The sequence below is a fragment of the Nicotiana attenuata genome, unplaced genomic scaffold (assembly GCF_001879085.1).
Source record: "Nicotiana attenuata strain UT unplaced genomic scaffold, NIATTr2, whole genome shotgun sequence".
NCBI classification, from domain to species: domain Eukaryota; kingdom Viridiplantae; phylum Streptophyta; class Magnoliopsida; order Solanales; family Solanaceae; genus Nicotiana; species Nicotiana attenuata.
The window spans coordinates 132,802-158,450 of record NW_017672527.1 but is presented as its reverse complement, the minus strand read 5'-3'; the positions used below and the strand labels follow the sequence as shown (position 1 = coordinate 158,450).

At 39.0% G+C, this 25,649-nt stretch overlaps 1 protein-coding gene across 2 annotated transcripts; it reads right to left on the bottom strand.

The window, feature by feature from the left end:
- Positions 1-15,520: 15,520 nt before the first annotated feature.
- LOC109213546 lies at positions 15,521-24,085 on the bottom strand. Of its 2 annotated transcripts, none has more exons than XM_019377360.1 (3): positions 23,764-24,085; positions 22,256-22,854; positions 15,521-16,450 (listed from the first exon to the last, which is right to left on the bottom strand). In XM_019377360.1, the coding sequence occupies exons 1-3, from the start codon at positions 23,888-23,890 to the stop codon at positions 15,710-15,712; spliced, it is 1,467 nt and encodes a 488-aa protein (XP_019232905.1). In that variant the 5' UTR covers positions 23,891-24,085; the 3' UTR covers positions 15,521-15,709. The 2 variants fall into 2 exon arrangements, with proteins under 2 accessions (XP_019232905.1, XP_019232906.1); XM_019377361.1 differs by having other exon boundaries at positions 22,256-22,848.
- Positions 24,086-25,649: the final 1,564 nt, after the last annotated feature.

Genomic DNA, 25,649 nt, shown 5'->3' with positions numbered 1-25,649 from the left:
GCTAGCCCATTAGAGAGAGTTTGATGGTGTGGAGTCTTCTTGGGGGTGTTTTGGGGGATGGGGTGAGGTGGGGTGGGGGGGTAGGGGGTGGAATTTTCATGTTTCTTGAATCATCTTCTTACATTACTTTGGCTATGGAATTAGGATATAGACATATATGTAGCTGTAGCAGTCATATAGAAGAAAAAAAGAAGGTAATTTGTGACTTGTGAGGTGGACTTTTATTGGGGGGGGGGGGGGGTGTCACTGTGTGTCTGTGTGTATTTTTTTGCTTTTGAGAGAGAAAAAGTGATGAGGCTATGGATTTTGCTGAAAAAGAGGACAGAGAGAGATGCTTCTTTTTTTCTGATAGTATGGCAAAGGTGTTGTGTACCTTGTTTTTAGGCTGGTGTTTCCTCTACTGATAGTGATGGGCCTATGGTGTGGGCAATTGTGTTTTTACTATTTTACCCTCATTTTAAGAAGTTATCTTTCTTGACTTTGGTTCATGATTCATCACCAGTCTGCTATTGGAAACCATGATTGTGAAGCTTTTTTCTTAACTCTGTCAGCCATTAATATTTGTTTGTGTGCCATGTGGTCCCCACCCATTAATATTAGTTTTTTTTATTAGTACTCTCATCTCCCATTTTATGTTATACTTTCTCTTAAGAGCCCGATTGGACATAAAAAAACATTCATTTTTTTCGAAATTTTTTTATTTTTTTTTAAATTAATGTTTGGCCCATTTCAATTTTTACTTGAAGATAAATTTAGAAATTTTTCAAAAATTTGAAAAATTTCAAAAAGATTTTTTTTAAAAAAAATTTCACTTAAATCACTCACAAAGTTTCGAAAACAACCCAAAATTATATTCATGTCCAAACACAACTCTATTTTTCAAATACCATTTTCACTTGATTTTTTCACTTTTTTTTTGAAATTTTACAATTCTTATATCCAAACGCCCACTAAATCTACTTTTAAAAAGAAAGATATTTTTTTTAAAAATATTTTTTATTTTACTCTTAATAATATGATTTATTAAACTCGGCTTGATATAAAATTTATTTTTCTAAAAAATAATAAAAGAAATGTCAAATTCTCATTATCATTTATTTTTTTAAAATAATTTTGGTATTTCCTAAAAGTATATATTGGGGTTATATGTCAAATGTTTTATATAATTTAATATATTTCAAAGTTTCTTATCTAATCAAATATTTTCACATAAATTCATACAAATGAAATAGCAATTTAAATAGGCTGATGGTAATTTGGTCATTAGGATTTCCTCTTTATTTTTATTAATTAAAATATTCATCACTAACCATTAAGTCTGCTATGGGCATCCATGGCTCTGGAGATATCTGTTCTTACCTCTTTGTGGTCCCTACACCCTATCCCACCCCCATTTACAAGGTAGGGGTAAGCTAGTAATTTTACCTGATTATAGATAGGGACTAGGATGATATAAACAAAGCTTATTTTTAACAAAACCTTATTATAAGTTCTAGGTTGCATTTTGCATTTAGATTTTATTCTAGTATTAAGAGCGTAACGCGTAATTTATGATGTGCAGTTCACAAATTCAAAATATATAACAAGCAAAAGTTCTAAATGGAGAAGAGAGCAGACCAATTATTTATCGAGTTTCGAACAGTGCGTTAGATAAAACCTCAAGTATTTTTCAAGTAGTATCAACAAACAAGATTTGCATCTCCACCAAACTAAAAGTGGTAAGAAAAAATGTTCGGAAATATTTCTTTATCTTTAATTAGAAAATTTTAAATTCGAGTTTTGTAAATAAAATATCTGAAAGAAAATATTCTTATTCTGTAGTGAGAAAAGATAAAATTATTGGGAGACAAAAGAGAAAGAGAAAACTTCACTACAGAATGGTTGAAAATATTGTTTTACAGAAAAAACAGTAAGTTTTAGTGTTAGTGGGGAGAGGGTACTTTATATATGTCTACCTCTACCCATTTAAGGCAGAAAAGCTGTTGGTTTCTGGAAAGTTTGGTTACCTCCTTTAACAATGTTATCGGTCATATATATATATATATATATATATATATATAAAATTATTTTTTACGTGTTGAAATTTTTATCTTCTTTGCATATTTATTTCTTTGTATTTAAATATCTTAATGAAAATCTTGTCTCGGTAGGAGTGCTTATCGGGTAGATATTTATGCTTAACGGTTTAGCTTATCAGTTATCAATTTATAAATGTAGTAATCCGCTACCAAACCAATAAGACTTCAAACGTATTGGTAACGAATTAGCTATTATCGAGCGCTTTATCTACTAAATCTAATAAATAATAAAAAAAGAATTAGAGAATTAGAGATACGGGAAAATTTAAAACATGTCACCTTCGGATTGCATTCAATTACTATAATGTTAACATTTATCTTGAAACTTATACTTGATTAGACATTCTTACTGCTAAACAAAAAGAACAGATAGGAAATGAAACATAACCCGGATAAACAAAAGAAACATATTAAAATTTCTAACACAAAACTTCTCAAGATATCAGCCTAAATTCTACTATACAAACAAAGGGTCGTGGAAACTCACTTCCTCACAGGAATAACTTTTAAAGTCCAGCAGCTTTAGCTCATTATGCCACTGTATACGGTCGAAATCGGGTATGTCCAATTTTCCGGGCTCGAGGGGTCGCCTTAAGCTCGAGTTCAGGATGGATAGAGTTCAAGCTCGATGGACCAGGCTAGAGCTCAATGACAGAGTACAAGGCTCGAAGAACTAAGTGTTCGAGGAACGTCGAAGCTTAATATGACTGGCCTCGAGATAATGCCGTTATGGATTTGTAACAGAATGAGCAAGATTCCTGCCACGTCCCCAAGGTCGTGGCGTAAATCCGGGAGAAAACGGGTATGCGCAATTTCCCGGGCTCGAGGGGTCGCCTTAAGCCCGAGTTCAGGATGGATCAAGTTCAAGCTCGATGGACCAGGCTCGAGCTCGATGACAGAGTACAAGGCTCGAAGAACTAAGTGTTCGAGGAACGTCGAAGCGTAATATGAATGGCCTCGAGATAATGCCATTATGGATTTGTAACAGAATGAGCAAGATTACTTCCACGTCCCTAAGATCGTGGCGTAAATCCCGGGATAGATTTGTACGAATCATGTTATATAGGATTTCCCTATTATATAAAGGGGACCCCAATCATTTGTAAACATCATCAATTATTGGCAAAGAATATACTCTCTTACATTTTCGCTCATTGTTCATCAGAATTGTCCTTTAGCTTTATTATTCTTGCTTTATTGTTCTTGATCCATCTCGACGTCACATTGGCTCGAGGTCGAGACTAGCCTGCATTCTGATTTGGTTTTACTTATTCCTTTCATTTATACTTCAGATTTCTTGGTTATTAATTAGTATTGAACTAAATCACGTATCTTTAAAACCATAAATCAAATTTAATTGTTACTCGTATTTTCGAGGTAAACAGTTTGGCCCCCACCGTGGGGCTAAAGATAATAGTGACTATTTCAGTACTGATTCTGATAACACACGTTATTTTCACACTTGTTCTTGTCAAGAATTCTTACTTTCAGGTTAAAATATGTCAAACTCGCAAAACACACCCGTACACGGCGATGAGGGTCTTGGATTTCATGGGGAAAACAACAATGTAGGGGTTGGTGTACCAGCGATTAACCCTGTGGAAGTGTCAAACGGGGAACCAGTCGATGTTAGTTTGCACATTGCTTTGGATACGGATTTAGTCGCGGACCCCGGAGGAAGTGTACGCAAGGAAGCCCGGTCTGGTGGCCAAGGAACACAAGGTCTAGGAGATGGGAGAGTCAGCCTCCAAGTAATATTCGAGATGCTACAAGCTCAACAGGTTGCTATCGCTCAACTTCAGAGTCAGCACAAAACTCCAAGTATAGTGGAACCAGAAAATACCCGACGTACTGAGCCGATACTGGAAAGCTCAAACGGTAATGGCTCAGGGACTCATCCACAATTATGAGGATGCTCGAGGAACTCACCAACAGAATCGAGTTCGGGGAGAAGAAGATTGAGGATAATGACAAGAAAGTTGAGACTTATAACTCCCGTGTTGATCAAATACCGGGGGCACCCCCGGTCTTGAAAGGTTTAGATGCCAAAAAAATCATACAAAAACCATTCCCACAGAGCGCGGCTCCGATTCCTATTCTAAAAGTTTCGCATGCCCGATATACCTAAATACAACGGAACAACCGATCCTAACGAACATATTGCCTCATATACTTGCGGGATTAAAGGAAGCGACTTGAATGATGATGAGATCGAATCAGTATTGTTGAAAAAATTTGGGGAAACTTTGTCTAAGGGAGCCATGATTTGGTATCACAACTTGCCCTGGAACTCTATCGATTCGTTTGCTATGTTAGCAGACGCCTTCGTGAAAGCACATGCCAGGACCATAAAGGTGGCAATAAGGAAATCAGACGTTTTTAAGATAAGACAGAGGAACGATGAGATGCTAAGGGAGTTCGTATCCTGGTTTCAGAAGGAGCAAATGGAATTACCACCGGTCTCGGATGGTTGGGCAGTACAAGCATTTATGCAGGGTTTGAATGAGCGGAGTTCGATCGCGTCTCGACAATTAAAGCAGAATCTGATCGAGTATCCAGCTGTGACATGGTCAGATGTACATAATCGTTATCAATCGAAGATCAGGGTCGAAGACGACCAGTTGGGAGCCCCCTCGGGTTCAGTTCATCCTAATAGATTGGCAGCCAAGCCCCCGAGGGATACAGACAGGGAATCAAGATCAAACAAGGAACGATATCAACCGTGTGTCGATCGGAGAAATAATGGCTCGGGGCGTAACGCTCCTCAGAATGATCGGAGAAATGATCGAGGTCAAAGCTCTCGATGACTCATGAGTAAGAATGAGTTCGATAAATATACCGACCCCGTGGAGGCACCTCGATTGTAGGAGTATAATTTCAGTGTAGATGCATCGGGGATCGTGTCAGCTATTGGAAGAATCAAAGACACCAGGTGGCCCAGGCCTATACAAACCGATCCTTCTCAAAAGAATCCAAACTTGATGTGTAAGTCCCATGGCACACATGGCCATAGAACCGAAGACTGCAGGCAACTAAGGGAGGAGGTAGCTCAGTTGTTCAACGAGGGTCACCTTCGAGAATTTCTCAATGATCGAGCTAAGAACCACTTCAGGGAAAGAGATGCAAACAGAAAAAATGAGCAGGAAGAACCGCAGCATGTAATCCATGTGATCGTTGGCGGTGTCGATGTTCCACAAGGGCTTGTGTTCAAACGCACCAAGGTGTCGATCACCAGAGAAAAACGGACTCAGAGCTATGTGCCCGAGGGCGTCCTATCCTTCAATGACGAGGAAGTGGGAGGCATATCTCAGCCGCACAATGACGCCCTGGTAATTTCTATTTTGTTAAATAAAATTCAAGTTAAACGTGTTCTAGTGGATCTAGGTAGCTCAGCAAACATAATCAGATCGAGGGTCGTAGAGCGGCTCGGCCTACAGGATCAAATTGTACCTGCATCCCGGGTCCTAAATGGCTTCAACATGGCAAGCGAAACAACGAAGGGGGAGATAATCCTACCAGTGAACGTAGCCGGGACCATCCAAGATACAAAATTCCATGTCATCGAAGGCGACATGAGGTATAATGCATTCCTCGGGAGGCCATGGATCCACAGCATGAGGGCAGTACCTTCAACCCTTCATCAGATGATGAAATTTCCAACAGTGGATGGTGTGAAAACGGTTTACAGAGAACAACACGCTGCAAAGGAAATGTTTGCAGTCGATGAAGTGACACCGATACCAGTGCCTTCAACCTCGGAAAAGTCGAGCACCAAAGATAAGCAGGCGGACAAATAGCAATCACCAATCCCAGTCCCGATCGAGCCGGAGGAACAGGTAATCGAAGAAGAAGAAGAAGAGGATTCCCTTACTCCTCGAACCTTCGTTGTTCCCGAAGAGTCAGACGCAACCAAATCAACGGTCGAGGAACTGGAACAGGTCATACTCATCGAGTACATGCCCGAGAAAAAGGTATACCTGGGAACGGGGTTAACCCCCGAACTCAGGAAAAAACTCATTCAATTTCTTATCGATAATATGGATTGCTTTGCTTGGTCCCATTTAGACATGACAGGGATCCCGCCGGAAATAACAACGCACCGGCTAAGCATCAACCCCAGGTTCAAACCAGTGAAGCAAAAAAGGAGGCCCCAGTCCGAGGTAAAGTATGCATTCATAAAGGATGAGGTAACGAAACTCCTTAAAATAGGGTCTATTCGGGAGGTAAAATACCCCGACTGGTTAGCCAACGTAGTCGTAGTTCCTAAAAAGGGAAACAAACTTAGAATGTGCGTAGATTATAAGGATTTAAACAAAGTATGCCCTAAAGACTCTTTCCCACTGCCTAATATCGATCGCATGATCGATACCACGGATGGCCACGAGATCCTTACCTTTCTCGATGCCTACTCTGGGTACAATCAGATTCAGATGAACCCGGGGGACCAGGAAAAGACCTCGTTTATCACTAAGTTTGGAACTTATTGTTACAACGTAATGCCCTTTGGGCTAAAAAATGCTGGAGCTACATACCAACGCCCAGTTAACAAGATGTTCGAGGAACAGATAGGTAAATCAATGGAAGTTTACATTAGCGATATGTTGGTTAAGTCCTTGCGCGCAGAGGACCATTTAACTCATTTGCAGGAAACATTCAAAATCTTAAGGAAGTACAACATGAAGCTTAACCCGGAAAAATTTGCCTTCGGAGTCGGCTCGGGCAAGTTCCTCGGCTTCATGGTGTCTAACCGGGGGGTCGAGATCAACCCCAAAAAGATTAAGGCCATCGAGGATATCACAATCGTGGATAGCGTGAAAGACGTTCAAAGGCTAACAGGATGAATAGCCGCCTTGGGTCGATTCATTTCGAGGTCGTCAGATCGAAGCCACAGGTTCTTTTCCTTGCTCAAAAAGAAAAAGCATTTCGCATGGACCCCGAAATGCCAGCAGGCCTTAGAGGAGTTGAAGCGATACTTATCGAGCCTACCTTTGCTTCACACCCTGAAGGTAGATGAAAAGTTTTACTTATATTTGGCAGTGTCCGAGATAGCGGTAAGTGGGGTACTGGTTCGAGAAAAGCAAGGTACGAAATTCCCTATTTATTACGTAAGTCGAACTCTAGGAGATGCTGAAACTAGGTACCCTCACTTAGAAAAATTAGCACTTGCATTAATAAGCGCATCTAGAAAGTTAAAGCCATATTTCCAGTGTCACCCAATATGCATGATAACTACTTACCCCCTTAGAAATGTTTTGCATAAGCTCGAACTATTGGGCCGGCTGGCCAAATGGGCCGTCAAACTTGGCGGGTACGATATCAAATATCAACCCGGAACGACCATCAAGTCTCAAATCTTAGCTGATTTCGTGGCCGATTTTATGCCGACCCTCGTACCCGAAGTGGAGAAAGAGCTTCTGCTAAAATCAGGTACATCATTGGGGGTATGGACCCTTTCCACAGATGGAGCCTCGAATGTGAAAGGGTCCGGGCTTGGCATTGTTTTGAAGCCGCCAACAGGTAGTATTATTAGACAATCTATCAAAACTTCTAGGTTGACTAATAATGAGGCCGAGTATGAGGCCATGACTGTAGGTCTCGAGCTAGCTAAAAGCTTGGGGGCAGAAGTCATTGAAGCCAAGTGCGATTCACTGTTGGTAGTAAACCAAGTAAATAAAAGTTTTGAAGTTCGAGAAGATGGGATGCAACGATACTTGGATAAGCTACAGGTAACCTTGCACCGCTTCAAGGAATGGACTCTAGATCATGTGCAACAAAATAATGAGGCCGATGCACTTGCTAATTTGGGGTCATCGGTCAAAGAAGATGATAACGTCCCGGGGACTGTCGTCCAATTATCGAGATCTGTGGTCGAAGAGGGTCATGCCGGAATAAATTTTACGAGTTTGACTTGGGATTGGAGGAATAAGTATATCGACTATTTGAAGAATGGAAAGCTCCCATCGGATCATAAAGAGTAAAGGGCTCTACGAACCAAGGCTGCTAGGTTCGTATTGGATGAAGATGGAACATTGTACAAGAGGACTTTCGACGGACCATTGGCGGTATGTTTAGGGCCGGCGGATACCGATTATATCCTACGAGAAATCCACGAAGGCACTTGTGGGAATTACTCCGGCGCTGAGTCTTTGATTCACAAAATTATTAGAGCAGGGTATTACTGGGATAGCATGGAAAAAGATACTAAGGAGTTTGTCAAAAAATGTGATAAATGTCAAAGGTTCGCACCAATGATTCATTAGCCCGGGGAGCAATTACACTCAATCCTGTCCCCGTGGCCTTTCATGAAATGGGGGATGGACATAGTCAGCCCTCTAACAACGGCCCTAGGTAAAGATAAATTCATTTTATTTATGACTGATTAGTTTTTTAAATAGGTGGAAGCACAGGCCTTTGAGAAGGTCAGAGAAAAGGAAGTTATTGACTTCATCTGGGACCACATCATATGCCGGTTCGGGATACCTGCCGAGATTGTATGTGACAATGGAAAGCAATTCGTCGGCAGCAAGGTAACGGAGTTTCTCGAAGCACACAAAATAAAGAGAATCTTATCAACACCGTACCACCCAACCGGGAATGGACAGGCCGAGTCAACAAACAAAACTATCATTCAAAACTTAAAGAAAAGGTTGGACGATGCAAAGGGAAAAGGGAGAGAAGATCTACCCGAGGTCCTTTGGGCATATCGAACGACATCGAAGTCCAGCACGGGGGCTACTCCGTTGTCTTTAGCATATGGCTCCGAGGCCTTAATCCCGGTCGAGGTTGGAGAACCCAGCACCAGGTTTCAACATGCATCGGAGGAGTCAAATCACGAGGCTATGAATACTAGCCTCGAGCTATTAGATGAAAAACGAGAAGCTGCACTTGTTCGGATGGCGGCACAGAAACAAAGAATAGAGAGATATTATAATAGAAGGACTAACCTTCGACACTTCGGAATCGGGGACTTAGTTCTACGGAAGGTCACCCTCAATACTCGAGACCCGAATGAAGGGAAGCTGGGGCTGAATTGGGAGGAACGTACCGAGTCATCGGAGCTGTCGGTAAAGGATCTTACAAACTTAGCACGACGGAAGGCGAACAACTGCCGAACAATTGGAATGTATCACTACTCAAGCAATACTATTGCTAAAGTATGACTTTCTCCTTTTGTCCATTTGAATTTAAAATTAACCCATTGCAGGTGTTCGATCGAAGATATCGAGGACACCTTTTTATATGAAGATCTTAGGTTTTAAAGCACGCGTTGCACTCTTTTTTCCTTAGATCGGATTTTGTCCCAAATGGGTTTCACCGGCGAGGTTTTTAACAAGGCAACAACTATGTGCTACCTAAGGAGAACTCAACAGTATCCAAGGCTTCTTTTCAATCAACCTCGAATACTGGGGGGCATCACCCTCGGAGGTTATATTTTCGAGGAAAATACTTCACGCCAAAGAGGGCCTCGATAGGAGAACTTTTGTAATGGGCCAAACGGTCAGATGAACCGTGTCCATATAGAACAGTCGAGCCCTGATGGCAAAACATGTACACATTATTCAAAGAAGCATTCTTTCTATATCAAAACACTTTGTGTCTCAAAGAAGTCTACTATTATACGAGCTTCATACTTATAATTCTATGAGAAATAGCTCAAGGGCGAGAACGCAAATACACCCCGAATACTCGGGGACTGTCATCAACAATCAACACATCCGAGTCATCAAAAACTCGAATTCATAAGACCTCAAAGAGGCATCCCCTCGATATAAAGGCTAAGGCCATCATACTCGGGGACTAACCTTTTGAACAAGTTCGAAAGGTTATCGAGAAACAAGTCCAAGAGACATACCCGAAGGCTACGTCCATATTAAAGGTTACGGCCATACTAAAGACTACGGTCATATAAAAAGGCTACGGCCAAAATAATGCGGCTCGGAGACGTCCGACTTCCGCCACAAATTAAAGGCCTTCAAATACTTTGAAAAACCGATTAAACTAGGCTACCCTCGGCAAAAGCAGATAAGAAAGGGCTTCTATAAAATCAGCCCCGCGAATAATTTAAAGGCTTCGATAATATCAAACTTCGAAAAAACCTCAAGAGGTGTTAAATTACCGTAACACAAATGGATTACAAATGGGGTACCAATCGATTGAACCTTCGGAAAACCCAACGGGCACAAAAAACACATGCTAAGGCATAAAGAAATTTTCAATAAGTCTTTTAGTCGAAAAGAGGGAAAAATTATAGCCATCTTGGAGGCTGAATTGGCCCAACTTAAAGAGCCTAAGGGCCAATACAAAAGATCCTAAGGGCCGAAGCACGCGGAGTTCGAGACCTTACTATCGCTCAACTCGGACTCAAGAGTCCCATCATCCCGATCTCGCATCAAATCGAATTAAACATAGCTCGAGGATTGACAAAAACCTTAAGAGGTATTCTATTATAAGTTCGAAGATCGCCCATTGATCACTAAAAAATCTAAGGGTTTGCTATATTCTGAGCCCGAGCCAGTGGTCACTTGATCAGTAGAATTATAACATCGAAATTATCCACAAATGAAGATGAAGCAAAATTCAATATAAATCGGAGATAAAGCAAAGGGAGTTCTTTATATTTTTAAAGGGTATTTACAATGCCCATAAAGGGCCTTATACAAAAAGCAAGAGCAAAAAGAACCTAATCTACTTTGGGAGCTGCACCCTTGGGAACCACATCCCCGGGGGCCACATCTTCCATAGCTGCATCTTCAGGAACCTCCTCCTCAGGAGCCTCATCCTCATCTCCTTCGCCCTCAGAGTCACTAACAGAATCTTCATCATCAGAAGAAGCGAGGAACTTGGCATCGGCCTCAAGTGCTTTTGCTTGGGCTATCTCATTGGTGAGGTCAAAACCCCGAGCATGGATCTCTTCGAGGGTCTCTATCCGAGATTGGTACTTGGCCGAATCGCTGACCCGTTTTTCCCGGTTGGAGGCCTCCCTCAGCTCAGCTTGAACAGCCTCGGCATCCTTTAAGTATACGGCGATGGTTTTATCAGTCGTGGCCTTCGTCTTCTCAACTTCAGCTTTAGCCTCAACAACCTCATCCCCGGCTTCAGCGAGTCTTTTCTCGAGTTCTTCGATTTTCTTGGCCTGGGCCAGTTTTTTCACTTTGATACCTCGGAGCTGAGTCTCAACCGAGACCAGTTGGGCTAGAGCAGCCTTTTTATCAGCAGCAAGCCGATCCATGTTCTCCTTCCATCGGTGGCAATCAGTCTTAACCTGATCGACCTCGCCCCGAAACTGCCCGATCATCTCCAACTTTTGCTGCAGCTGAGACATTGAAGTGTTAGCCTCCGAAGTAAGGCCAAGAAGTCCATACTCTTTTAAAATTACGGTTACCTGCTTGTCTAGCTCGGCCTCATTTTTGCGAGCTTTGGCCAAATCAGCCCGGAGGTCGTTGAGCTCCTCCTTCTTTTGGCTACAAAGGAGCCTTAGGGCCTTCTCCTCATCCGAAGACTTCCTAAGCTCGGCCTCACATTGGCTTAGCTCGGCCCTGAACTTGATGATGGCCTACACAAAAAACAAAAGGGGTATCAGTTAGGACAAGAGAAGAAAACCAAAAATTCTACAATGTTAAAAGTAAGTGCTTACGCGAGAGAAGAGACGATGAGCCTCTTCAAAGAGGGTAGATGCGTCATTGAGTTCGGCAGCATCCTCGACCCCGGTGAAATAATCCTGAAAGGTATCTTCCTTAAGGACCTTGTTCGGGTCGGGCGTTCGCATAGCTCGAACGTCCTTTATCGCCTCCTCAGAGTAAGACGGTAGAGAAGGGAGTGACCTATTGTCACGGCCCTGAGGTCCTCACTCGGGGCACTCTGATTAGCTTCGGGATTCTCAGCATCTGCCCCCTCCGGTGTGCTTATTGAAGGCGGGGGAATACTTTCGATCTCAGGGGACTCGGGGCTTTGCCCGAGTCTTTCTTCGGAGTTTCCTCACCACGAGGCAAGGTCTCTAGTTCGGAGGGCTTGGCGGCCTCGGTCGGATTCCTAGTTCAGGGAACCAGCGTTGATTCTTCGCCCTCATTTTCTTCATCATCCAGAAACTGGTAGACCGAATCCACGTCCACGTGAATAAGTTTCCTCCTCGGATTTTGAGTAGGGGCCTTCTCATCTTGGTGGTCTTCGGGCTTCGAAGCCCTTTTTCTCTTGCTGTCTTTTCCCGACTTTGGAATCGGGGACTCGGTCTCTTCCCCGGGCGGGGTGGCCTCATTTCAAAAACGTCCCTAATGCCTGCATAGATGGGCATAAGTGTGGAATACATCTCCAGCAAAAGAAGAGTATCAAAAAACCTAGGAGAAAAACTAACTGTAGTGCTTGGCCTCCCATTTGCTCCTCAATAAGTCACGCCATTTGCGTTCATCATACGAGGAAGTTGCAGCTAATTTTCGAACCCAGTCCTCGAGGACGGGGATCGCATGGGGCATCCAAGCAACAGGTGCAAAAAAGGTAAAGGCATTACGAAACTCAGAATCTGAATATGAAAGAGTATTTGGAAAAGGACTTCACTTACGTTCGAAGTTCCATTTCTCCGGGAATGGCATTTGTTCCCTAGGGATGACATCCGAGGTCCTCACTCTGACGAACCGGCTCATCCAGCCTCGATCTTTATCCTCGTCGTTACTAGAAAAGAAGGCTTTCTTTGATTGACGTTGGAGCTTAATCAACCCTCGAAACAGCTGAGGTCGATACAGCCAAATGAGATGGTTGAGGGTAAACCCTAATCCGTTGGCCTTGCTGGAGAAATAGCGCAGCATAATCACGATGCGCCAAAAGGAGGGATGGATCTGGCCGAGAGTAACCTCGTACCTTTTGCAAAAGTCAATCACTACTGGATCAAGGGGACCCAGTGTGAAGGGGTAAGTGTAAATACTTAAGAACCCCTCCACGTGAGAAGTAATGCTATCCTCGGGGTCGGGGATCTATACCACGACCTCGTCTCCCCAACCGCAGTCCTTCTTCATGGCCTTGAGATGCTTCTTCGATATCGAACTAATATATCGAGATACATGTTTGCATCGGCTAGGGATATTGGGGGGATTTTCGATATTGAAATCCTTCTTTATCACACAGGGACCGGGAATGATTTCGTGAAGGGCCGGCGCCACAAGTTTGGCCGGCCAGGAAAAAGAAGAAGAAGAAGAAGAAGAAGATGCCTTCTCTTTTTGGGGGACTGTTTTAGAAGTTTTGGCAATGGTTTTTAAGTTAAGAGATGCAGAAGGTAGCGGAATGTGGTGTTTTCTGGGAGCTTGGAATTTTCCGGCACTTAAAGGCGGTGGAAGCAAATGATGAGAAAAAGAGATGAAGAGGAAAGGGGATCAGAGTGAATGTAAAGAAGAAGTAAATTTCTAAATTCAAAGAAGGAGCCCCGTATTTATAGTTGAGCGGCGACGGTTCGGCGGCATTAGTGGCCGACCATTACTAGCATGCATTTAATATTTTGGGGAAGCGAACCGACGGGACATTTCGGTCACTTCGAGCGCCTATGTCACGGGAATGACATCATCATCATAGACTCCGGAAAATCGAGGTTCAAATCGTTTCTTATCATCTAACTCTAAGAAACGCAGGGACTATTTGTATACGGTCGAAATCGGGTATGCCCAATATCCCGCGCTCGAGGGGTTGCCTTAAGCCTGAGTTCAGGATGGATCGAGTTCAAGCTCGATGGACTATGCTCGAGCTCGATGACATAGTACAAGGCTCGAAGAACTAAGTGTTCGAGGGACGTCGAAGCTTAATATGACTGGCCTCGAGATAATGTCGTTATGAATTGGTAACAGAATGAGCAAGATTCCTTCCTTATTTAAGGTTCCCCTATTATATGAAGGGGACCCCAATCATTTGTAAACATCATCAATTATTGGCAATGAATATATTATATTTTCGCTCATTGTTCATCAGAATTGTCCTTTAGCTTTATTATTCTTGCTTTATTGTTCTTGATCCATCTCGAGGTCACTTTGGCTCGAGGTCGAGACTGACCTGCATTCTGGTTCCTTTCATTTATACTTTAGATTTCTTGGTTATTAATTAGTATTGAACTAAATCACGTATCTTTAAAACCATAAATCAAATTTAATTGTTACTCGTATTTTCGAGGTAAACAACCATAAAGATCAATTTAGATAATAATTCTTGGGACTCGAGATTCTTTTTTGTCTCCTCTCTGAAATATGGGATAGTACTTTATATACATAGAGGTAAAAGTGTAAATACAAAAATTCGTAACGAGTTAAGGTTTATCCTATAAGGAAATTGAGTAATCCGTCTCCAAAGCGTTAGGCCGTTAATTATTAAATCTCAATCCGTTCACCAACTATTATCCCGATAACCCAAGATCAATAAGCGAATAACCTAATTTTACGGTTCGATTAACAGTTACGATTCGATTTGGAACAACCCTAGCTTCGGCCACTATTCACCCCAGAAACTTCCGAATTTTTTCATTATATTTTATATAAACAACACGTACTACAAAAAGGGGTTATGAGTTCTTGTTTGATTGAGGTGTACAAATTGGCTTTATGTGCATATGTGTAAGAAAGAAGGAAAGAAAGGAAGAGGGAGAGGTCTTAATCAAATAGCCCCTTTTTGATTGATGCATCAAACACATGGTTAGGAGAGAGATGGAATGAGACATGTGAAGAAGCTTACATAAAGCAACTGGTTTAGCTTATTTTGTGTACTTGTTTTCATTTCCTTTTTATAGTGCAGAGAGGTTAATTTTATTTTTTCCTTGAACTAAGTTTCACATGATCCACCAATATTCATAAGCTAATTGGAGATTAATTTATTGCCGCCCACATTATTCGAGTATTTATGGTTACCGAGACCAAAGGTTGTGTATGCATTTTTAAAGTTACGAGTAAAGGTCGTAAATCGGTCCATATACGAGCAAACACACTAAGCCGGGCCCCACACCACACTTTGCCATCTTCATAATTGTCCCGCCAAACAATTGACTCTAATATCAGTTGTTGAGCTAAACTATTTTGAAGATACTCTTGACATGGTGAAATATTATCTGCATTGAATCAAATTATCAATGTTTTTCCCGATAAACCTAACACAATTAAAAGTATTCAATACCTTATAAATACGTAACTTATTTTTCTTTTCTATTTTTCATGTGTAACTCGTTAGATCAAATTCTCAAAATCATTTTGCAATTAGATATATCTAAAAATATAGTAACTATTAGAAACCTATAAAGACTTAAAGAGTAGGGAATCAACCCTATATATGAGTCACCTTTAAACAATTGAAAAGCCTTTGGTTTATAAATAATTGTTTTAGTGCTTAAGTAAATACAATTATAAAACCGTGCACCTCAAGATTAATTTCATCTTAATTATGCAAGATTAAGTTTTTGCATACCTTTTTAGAAACGCAAAGGACAATCAAATAAGGCATCTAATCGGCCAGTAGCATTAAGCAGCTAAACCAACAAAAGTAAATGACAGTTGGTTGAGTTCAAATTAGTTAAGAGTTCAAATCACAGTTGGTTGACAAGCTGCAACAGTTCACCTCACGATTCTTCTAACCTCTACATCTTAACATAAATCAGATAATACTGAACATGACTTAACTCAGTTATCACCTGTGGTGACCGCTTCTTCTTGTTCTTTGGGGTTAATTCTATTGACGGTTGCACCCACATCATCGGCCACTTCAGTTTTTTCGACATCGTTTGGTGTTACATTAACAGTTTGAGTGCTTTCAACCTTACCAGTTGAAGTAGCAACGCTGCGGTCATTGAGTTCCTGGAGCCGAGCCATATGCTTCTTCCCTACCCTGTGTGCCTCCATCGATTTCTCTGACAAAGCCCCTACTTTGCATGTTGCACACCAGAATTTGAACTTTTTCTTCTTAGTCGCCTTAGTCTTTTGCTTTTCCTGAGCCGCATTTGCACCTTTTTCCAAGCCATCAGCATGGTGTTGCGAAGATGGTGTGACGTTGTCCTTTGTACCTTCTTTCTCCGAAATCTCTAGAGATGTTCCCTCCACTGATTTATAACCAGGTAAGAATTCAACTTTCGGTTTTACGTTGAGATTGTCATCAACTTTTGGTTTCTTTGGGAAAAGACCGATACTATAGTTCTTCCCATTCCTCTGTGATATTAAAGCAGCCTCCTTGGACTTATGCCTCTTTCCTTGGAGGTGATCATTCAGACCACGCTCACTCGTCGCACTAACTTGGCAAAGCGCACAACTCCAGTCCTCTTTACCATTTGTCTTTGGAACACTGAATGACGGAGGCTTACTGGCAACCTCCGCTAGCGGCGTGATAGCTTTCCTTTTTGCTCCAGAGAGACTTGTGTTAGGCTTACCCTGCAACAAAATGCTCAAAAGAAGTCCGTGAACAAGCACTGCTTGAATTTTCACAACCTGATTAGTGGTGGACGGAACTGAAAGCCTATTCACAATTTTTCATAAAAATCTAAATAACTGATGAGAGCAACACTGACTAATATACCAAATGCAAAGTGACGTTAGTTAGTGCAAGATTTAAAACACACAATGGATATTAGTAGAGTGTAAATGTTAGAATTTATGCTCTTTTTTATGATTCAAAATAATTTTACTAATTTGGCACCAAGCCAGTGTCAGTACACAACAAGAAAAGTACATCAAACTACCAGATAACGCAACCTACTATTAACCTAATATGCGCCCTGCTTTATCTAGAGATGCAAAGAGACCGGCTCATTTGGCCCATTTGCGGCCCACTCAGTAACTGTACTAGCAATAAACTGCCCTGTGTGCCGTGAAGCAATTATTCTATAAGCCATTATGCGCTTTTGCATTATCCAATCCACATCAATCCAATGACATGTAACAGTAAGGTAATCACAGTCGTTGTTACTTCTACCAATATCAGTTGTAATAGCAACACGACAATTTATATGAGTAAATAAGTAGCGCAAATATTGTTCATATTCATGCTTATATTTATAAATATCGCTCTTTACGATTGTGCGAGGAAAACCTTTATAAGTATGATTATAAATTTTCTAATGTAATGCACAAACGCAGAGTCAGAAGGAAAACTATAGAGTAAGCACATAACAATTACCAATTTTGTCAATTCTTCCCGATCTTTTTTTTGGATCATAATATAAACTACCACCGGTAACAGTGTTAATTCCTGGTTGAAATTGATTTGAACTAGTACCACTAGGGTCAGTCTGACTAGGACTAGGTGCACTTTTCCCCTCGGCCAGAGCTTTCATGCGAAGATATTTGGCGTTATCATTAGGGTGTTTAGCTATGTGTCTCGACAGAGTTCCCGTCCCCGACCACGTTGGTGCATATTTAAAAGCTAACTCTACACCACAAGTTTTACACTTAGCCTTACTTTTTTCAACTAGTTGAGTAAAAAATGGCCAAACAGCATATGTTTCTGTCCGTTTGGTAGGTTTTCTAGAAAAAGTAGGGGTAGAAACGAGAGTATCAGTTGGGTCATCATTATGATTAGCAATGCTGTTACTAGTTGGGTCAACATCAGGAGAATGACTGGTGGGTGTATCATCGTCCGGTTAAGTTTCATCAAAAACAATTTCCTCATCATCTTTTTCATTGATAGTAGTATAATCATTAGTGTAGAGAGCATTCATTAATTCATGGTCTAAAAATCACCGGGTGCAATATTATGACAAAATTCAGTGTCGGTAAATTGTAATAAACTATTATTGGTATCAAGAATAGCAAGTGCAGGATGGCTACGGGGTTTGGATCTGTGCCGGGGGAGGAGGAACAGCAGTACCACTAGTTTCGTCAATCTTAGATTTTGCCTTATTCTTACTTTTACCGTGCCCGAAAATATTTCTTAAGGAAGACAACTTAATTAATCAAGTAATATCAACTAAATAAAACAAACAAAACCATAATATTAAACTTAAGAGTTGGAACGAGTTTACCGAATTGACGAACAACTTGTTGAAAATTGATTATCGTTGAAGACTCCAATTCACAAACTTCACATTTTTTCACAAATTCTAACCTCAATATTTTTTGACTATTTTTTTGAATAAAGTAAAAAATAGTAGCAAACTCACAATTTTTTCACTATTTTCTTTATAAAGTAAGCAATTGTAGCAAGTATTGAAAAAAATTAGAGAGAGATTTTGATAGATTGATATTGATTTTGTAAGAAAAATGAAAGAATGAGAGGGTAAGTAGAAAATAGGGAAAAAGTGTAATAATAAAAAGTTTGGGGTTAAAAATTAGTTGGGGGTTAAATGGCTATTTTTTGAAGAGCTAATGGCTCTTTTTTTAAAGCCAACGGCTCTTTTTTTAAACAAAATTCTATTGGGCCCGTTTGGCCCGCCATGGGACCGGTCCCATGGCGGGCCAAATGGGCCTAAATGGTAAAATCGGCCCACGAGCCCACCAATCGCAAGCCAAACGGCGCCAGCCCGTTTGGTCCGTTTAGCCCGCAGACCCGGGCCGGCCCAATTGCAAGCCTTAGCCACAACGTGTTAATCTTTAAGCCAACTCATTCAATAGTACTATATTAATCCATAAAGTTACTTAAAAGATATGTTTAGAGATCACATTTTTCCATGACCCTCGCCAATCACTCATCTAATACTCCTCTGTCCCAATTTATGTATCATATTTTCTCCTTTTTAGTTTGTTCCAAAAAGAATGTCATACTTCCTTATTTAGAACAATTTTACTTTAAATTTTCTACTTTACAATTATGAGATGATTTATAGCTACAAATATCTATGGCATGTTTGAGACCATATATTTTAACCGTCGTCCTTTCTTTCTTGAACTCCATGCCAATTCAAACACCACCACAAAAATTGGGACGGAGAGATTAGATGGTAAATTCATTATCTCCTAACCTAACTCTAAAGCCTAGACAATCTCTTATGTTCTAAGGATTAAATGGACCAACTCTTAAACCGTACTAATCACTTATTCAACTGAGATGAATTAATGCAGCATCTCTTCACTCTAACCTTTTAACCATAGATAATGATAAATATAAAATGTACCATCTCCTAGCCCTTCACCTTAGACTAGAAACAATATTTACCAGACATTTTCTCCTAATCAAGCCTCTCCAATATGGATTCCCAAGATTTCACCTGCATGCCTACTTAACTACTCTCACTAAATCCATTTAATCCAAGTGGACCATCTCATTTCACAAGTTCTCTACTTCTACAAAATTCTCATGCTTGTAAATTATTATGATTAACAAATGCTCGCAATTGCCAGCCTTTACTAGAACTTGATTGCGCCATGTCCCAATGGCTAACAGAAACCTTAAGCTTAGTCAATCACTTATTTACTAAAGATTTAAAATGCGTTTTCCTAATATTAAATCCATAGCAATCAATTGTCTACTACAGATCAAGTTATTCTCACAATGTCCTATCGTTAATTATATCAAATTTTCAATGCGCTTAGAGTCACGAGACAAATAAGAAGTAATCAACGTCATTGTCTTGGTTTTCTTTTCTTATTAGTAATTAACTATTTTGTTCATACATGTCTATTTAAGATATTAAATGAAATAGCTTTCATCTAATATTTAAATGGTAGTTCTCATATCGTGCATGCTATCACTTTTCCAAAAACTTAAATTGACCAAATCTACCAACATAACGATTTTGACTTGGAAAACTGATAGCATGCATGATATGGGAATTATATTCTAAATATTAAACAAAGAATTGTTTCATTAAATGTCTTAAATAGACATGTATGTTGTATTAAAGAAACAGTTAATAATAAGAAAAAAAAAGTCAAGACAATGATATCGATTGCTTCTTATTTTGTATGGTGACTCAAAGCGAACTGAAAATTTAATATAATTATGTATAATAGTTAAACATATCATCTTAAGATAAAAAATAGTTTTAATAACATTGTACATTTGTACAATTTCTACACACAAAACTTAAATGACCAAATTGTCCCTCATAAACAAAGCTATATAAAAAGTAGTTCAACATTTTCAGCAAAGCTTATTGTTTATTCCTTTAGTTTTCACTCTTCTTTAATATAATTGCATAAAATCAACGATTTTTTGTTTTTTACCTAATCCATAACGTCGAAGATAAAAGCTGATCTTTGTTTACAAAAATACAACAAAATATCATTTCTAAACCAAAAAACAGTATTATATAAATTGCAAAATAAGTATAATTATTTTCTTCTTGGAAAGCCAATAGCATGTAGGAACTATCTAATAACATTATTATATGTCTAGCCAATATAATGACATTGATTGTCTAGTCATAACTATCTAATGACATTAATTATTGCTCAAGTTACATGGTTACTTCCAAAATTGCTCCACCGTAAGTTTCTTTCGTCATTTTTCTTATTTGACATCGACAGAACCTAAGTGAGATAATTACTGTACAGAAGAAAAAAAAATCATTTCAATTTATCCCTTTGAGTTTGTGAACCATTGCCATGTCAACCTAAGGTTCATCTCTTTAATCCTCTTAGGTCTATCCTCACCATAACCTAACCGACACATTTCGGACTTTGAGAGCTGTTGTTACTCGACTTAAAGTGGAAGCGTGGCATATTCGTCACATTGTTGAGAGGACGAGAAGGGAAACCCAATAAGAGAACAGGAGAATAAATGGGATTCTCATAACACTCCTCCTTGGTAGAGTTTGTGGAAGACTACATAGTCTTTTAGGAAAATAATAACTTATGCTACCTTAGCTTTATAAAATCTTTAAAGTTGAGCTCTAAATTAAAAAAGGACCAGCAATTCTAAGTTGAGATGATAGATGCAAAGACCAAAAGTTTCTCCTAAAACAGAATACAAAACTAGGTTACCGCAATCTGTCCTGAAGATTCAACAACATACCCAGTGTTATCCCACAAGTGGGGTTTGGGGGTCCTGAAGATTCACCAAGGTCATTTAGATTATTCCAGCCACACATTGTGAGGGTTTAGAGTGGGTGATGATAGTACAGTATGCTTTTGGGGACATAAATAGAAATAGGAAAGCTTTTGATAGGATAGAGAAGGGATTAGTTCATTTGAGGAGAATCCTCTTTTCCCTTATTATGTTTTGGTGCACCCATGAGATTCCTTTGCATAGAAGTCTGGGTGTCGTTTGTCGAGAACCATATTTTGTTGTGAGGTTCTCTATTTTTGTATACTTCTTGTAAACAGGCATTTAGGCTCTTCATTAATGAAATTTTTGTTACTTGATTAAAAAAAATATTATTCCAGCCACATGCCAACAGAGATTCAAGGAAAATTCATTACAGTTATAAGCAAGGACATCTATTGTACATTGTATACCACTGTCAGGTGAATAGAGTTGATCTACATCCTCATTCTTTCTAGAAGAGATTGCCATGTTTGAGGCACACCAAGGACCCTATTAAGACTCTACCGCTGAATAAAGGAGTAAGCATGCAAGGAAAAGGGAAATTTAAGGACACACACACACACACACACAGAGAGAGAGAGAGAGAGACCAAAAATCAATGAGAGAATGGACTTAAAGATAATGTATAAGTATATGAACACAGTCCTAAGCTTAGCTGCAATAGGCAGGATTGGATTGGTCCAGAGACCCTTAAGTTATTTACAAACCGTTATGTTAGTTACAAACCGGTATTAAAGCATAAAGATGGATTTTATGTATTGACTGAATTTAGCAATGTATCTTGAATTGTTTTTTATCAAGAGCAATGCATCTTGAATTGTATACAGAATAAACAGTGCTATCTAACTACTCCCACCACTCAAGGGAGAAAAAAAAAAAAAAAGATTAAGGAAAACATTACCAATTATAATAAGTGTACAAGGGATATAAAAACTGTGCAGTAGGGACATCTTTTTTCACATCTTCGACTAATTTCAAATAGCATCTGAATCCATCAACACTTTAATTTATGTTTTATGCATGTACAAGATTATGTTTCTTCTGACGTGAAATGGCATACAAGTTGCAAGCCGCACGAGAAAAGATACTGCATTAATGCTGAAACTAGATTCCATGTAGACTAAAAATCCCTCAAATAGAAACACATCCAACAACACAAGGCAATAGATCAGAAAATCACATATACCCTCAAATTCAGGAAAGCAAATGAAATACGAACATATGCAGGATGAACAAGAAGAACAGAAACTGACCAGCAAGATGATCCTGTCTTTCTCTTTGCTAGGCTCCAAAGAGGGCTGCAATTCAGAAATCATTCGCTCCGCACTATGGGATACAGGCTTCAAAGCAGAAACCTTTGGTTCCACACTTCGTTGCTGAAAAGGAATCTCTGAAATCCGCTCCTCAAATGGTACTATATCGAGTCTCCTGATCTCATTTCTTGCACCCAGTCCAGAGACTGATATTTCCTTTCCCATCCTCCCCTCAAGTGATCTTGCGATTCTCTCCTCTATGCACCTTGCATCACTCTGTTGCTTCAAGAATGGAAGCGTCGGTGAAAAACTCATTACAGGTGAAGGAAAAGGAGGAAATCTTTCTCCACTCAGCTTTGCTAGTTGTCTTTCCATCAAGAGCTCTCTTCTTACTTCATACTCCAACATGCGTCTTCGAGCCATCTCTTCTGCAATAATCTCCTCTCTAATACGCTCCTTCTCAATTTCTCTCATAATTGCCTCACGCATAATGGCGGGATTCTCAATCTCTCTCCTCATTGCCTCATGCAAATTGGTGGGTTGGTGTTGGAAATGATCAAGTGCGTTTCCAGAATGAGGCGCCATGTAGCCAGCTGAAACTTGTGATAAAAATCACAAAGAACAATATTTTAGTCTCAATGAACAATGAACAAACTATATTGTACAATGCAGGAGCATTCAGCCAATAGAAGTCAGAGAGCAATGAAAAAGCCAAACTTAGAAATTTATCTCTAGTAAGTAACTACACTTCATCCGCTTCAATTCTGTTTTGGTTAATGCAGATAGACAATTCCAGGACGTTAGAGGATTCAAAAGTCAATATATCTCTTAAATGAACTTCACAAAGGCTAAGACAAATACTTTAGGAGAGTCATACTTATTTGGAAATAGTAAAGAAGAAACAAGATCACGGAATAAAGAAAAAGGGCGTTTGGGGTGTGAAAACACTTTCAGAAACGAGTGATTCCTGACTTTTAGGGATAGCAAATAATGCTCTTCTTTGGATACAACAAGCATTTTACCAATAATCCAAACGCAAAAGCTTTGAAAATGGAACAATGTCAAGAAGTAAAAAAATTAATCTTTGATGGTTTTATTGTTTCCAAAAAAGTTGAAATCTTTCAAATTTCCTTCCACTATTTAAAATTTTCCAAAAATTAAATTAAATTTTTAATGTAACACTTAAGACTTATTCCTCACACAGCACTTTCAATGTGAGATTTTCTGAATCCAGCACATATCACCAACTTTCCTGAAAAATCACAGTTTTAATTAATAAACTATTTTCACTTTATTATAGTAACTAAACTATATAGCAATACTAACAGTAAAAGTTGCAACCATTTGACCATAAGCAATACACTTTACCGAATCCTTAATTAACTACAATCTCTGTAAATATAGCTAACAGCAAACACAAATAAAGCCGAGATTTCCCTTCCCGTTACTATAAAAACTGATCATTGAACAGAAAAAGAATTTTAAAAAAATAGAGAAAAGGAACAGACCACGAATTGCTTGTTGAGTGAAGTAAGTAAGAGTTGAAGACTGATGCTGCTGTCTATAAGGAGGAGGTTGGTGTTGTTGTGATGAAAATGGTTCATCTACCGATTTATACTTCAAATTATAATCCATACCAAAAAATTCACTTCAAAATCGGCAAACAATAGTCGCAATTTTTGTAATTTTTTACATATAATGCAGAAAAAACGGAGATTTTGAGAGAGAAATTGTAGGGTTTTGTACGATTTGAATGTGAAATAATGGAGGAAAGAGAGATAGGTAAAAAGGGAAAGTTTTGGGGCGTAAATTGACGATTACCTTTTGTCTTTATGAAGCGAGGGGTACGAGAAGAAAGTTATTCCTGACACTTTTCACTTTTTGAAATTCAAATTTTTTTAATTTTAATTATGTATTTGGACATACAAAAGAAAATAATCCGATGCATAAGATATTTCATATTCACCTAGGATTTGAAGAAGATCGTACTTCAAAGGGTGTTTATATAGACGGTCTATCCGAATGCAAGCATGGTATTTACCCGTAAAATAGTATAGTTGAATTTGTAACGTAGTTTATAGACAAGCGAATCCATTTAATCCCAAAATGATAAATAAATTAAATAAAATGCAAGATTTAGCGTAGAAATAGAGATAAGACAGCAAATAGCTGGTTCGGGGAGCAAGGCTTTCGAAGGCAGCAATAAGAATACCAAAAGACAAAAAATAAAGTATTATTAAGTTTAGAACAATGTGTGGTATCATTCTGTCAGAAACTTCGTGCCCTACGACGGTTGTTGAAGTCACCATTTATTATTATACCTAGGGAAAAAAGGTCCTAGGTCAAGCCCCTCTTAAATGACAAGTATAGAAGCCATTGATGAATGTGTAACGCCAGGCTATGAATGCCAAAATTCTGTGAAACGGATTGTGTATTTAATACTGAAAAATATCCTTCATCGAATGTCATCGGATAACAAACATTCGTTTGTCTTCATTAGCAATATTCCCTCGAGGTCTGTCTGGTTCCAATCGAAGCTGTCCCCGGCCTTGGTCTCTACTTGCCTAGCTTCCCTCTATCTTCGGTTCCACATGTGGCTCTATTATTTGAGTATTCAATACGAACTGATTTTACCATATACACACGGGTGCTTCCACGGCTCGAATTTGTAATCTGTAGGTTAAGCGAAAATAACTTACCTCAATCTTTTAATTTTTTCGAAATAAAATTTATATATTTAAAACTTACATAAAAAATACTATAAGTAATATTAATTATTATTATTAATTTAAAAATATTTAAAAATAAAATGAATAAATTACAGTCAAAGTAAATTCATTTGGCTCTCAAAATCGGAGCATAGGACGGAGGAAGTAATACTAATAACTCTGTATTTGAACGGTAATTTTAAGAATTATGAAAGAAAATGGGAGTCCTGAAAAGAAAAAGAAAAGAAAAATGGGGACCTTTTTTGACTAGTGTAGTGTAGGTACCAAAGATTTACGAAACTGGGAAAAATCTATCTGTCTGATTGAGAAAGGGTAAATACTAAAAAAAATATATCTCCTTTTTTTCCTTTTTAAGGAATGAATAATTGGGGACAAAACAAATATGAAAAAGGAGAATCTATAAAGGCCGTTTAGCTAGGTATTCCAAAAATTTTACTTTTTTTTTAAATAGAAATTTAAGGTATTTAGTTAAAAAGAAATATGATTTTGACTAATAGTTAATTTGTTTTTCAATAAGAGAAATCCAGTTATTGAAAAAAAAAAAATTCCTTTACTTTCTTCACCGTGGTTTTTCTCTTTTATTATCTTCAACACTTCTTTCTTTCGGTAAATCTCATCAAATTTTTGGACAAAAAATGGAACATGTTAATTAAGTAAAATTGAAA

Bases quoted from the DNA above. Each gene is read 5' to 3' on its own strand.
- LOC109213546 (XM_019377360.1), bottom strand. From the start codon at position 23,890: ATGGATTATAATTTGAAGTATAAATCGGTAGATGAACCATTTTCATCA. The intron at 22,855-23,763 runs GTCTGTTCCTTT...TTTTATCACAAG, and splicing joins CACTCAACAAGCAATTCGTG to TTTCAGCTGGCTACATGGCG. The intron at 16,451-22,255 runs GTCAGTTTCTGT...ATTTTGTTGCAG, and splicing joins AAGACAGGATCATCTTGCTG to GGTAAGCCTAACACAAGTCT.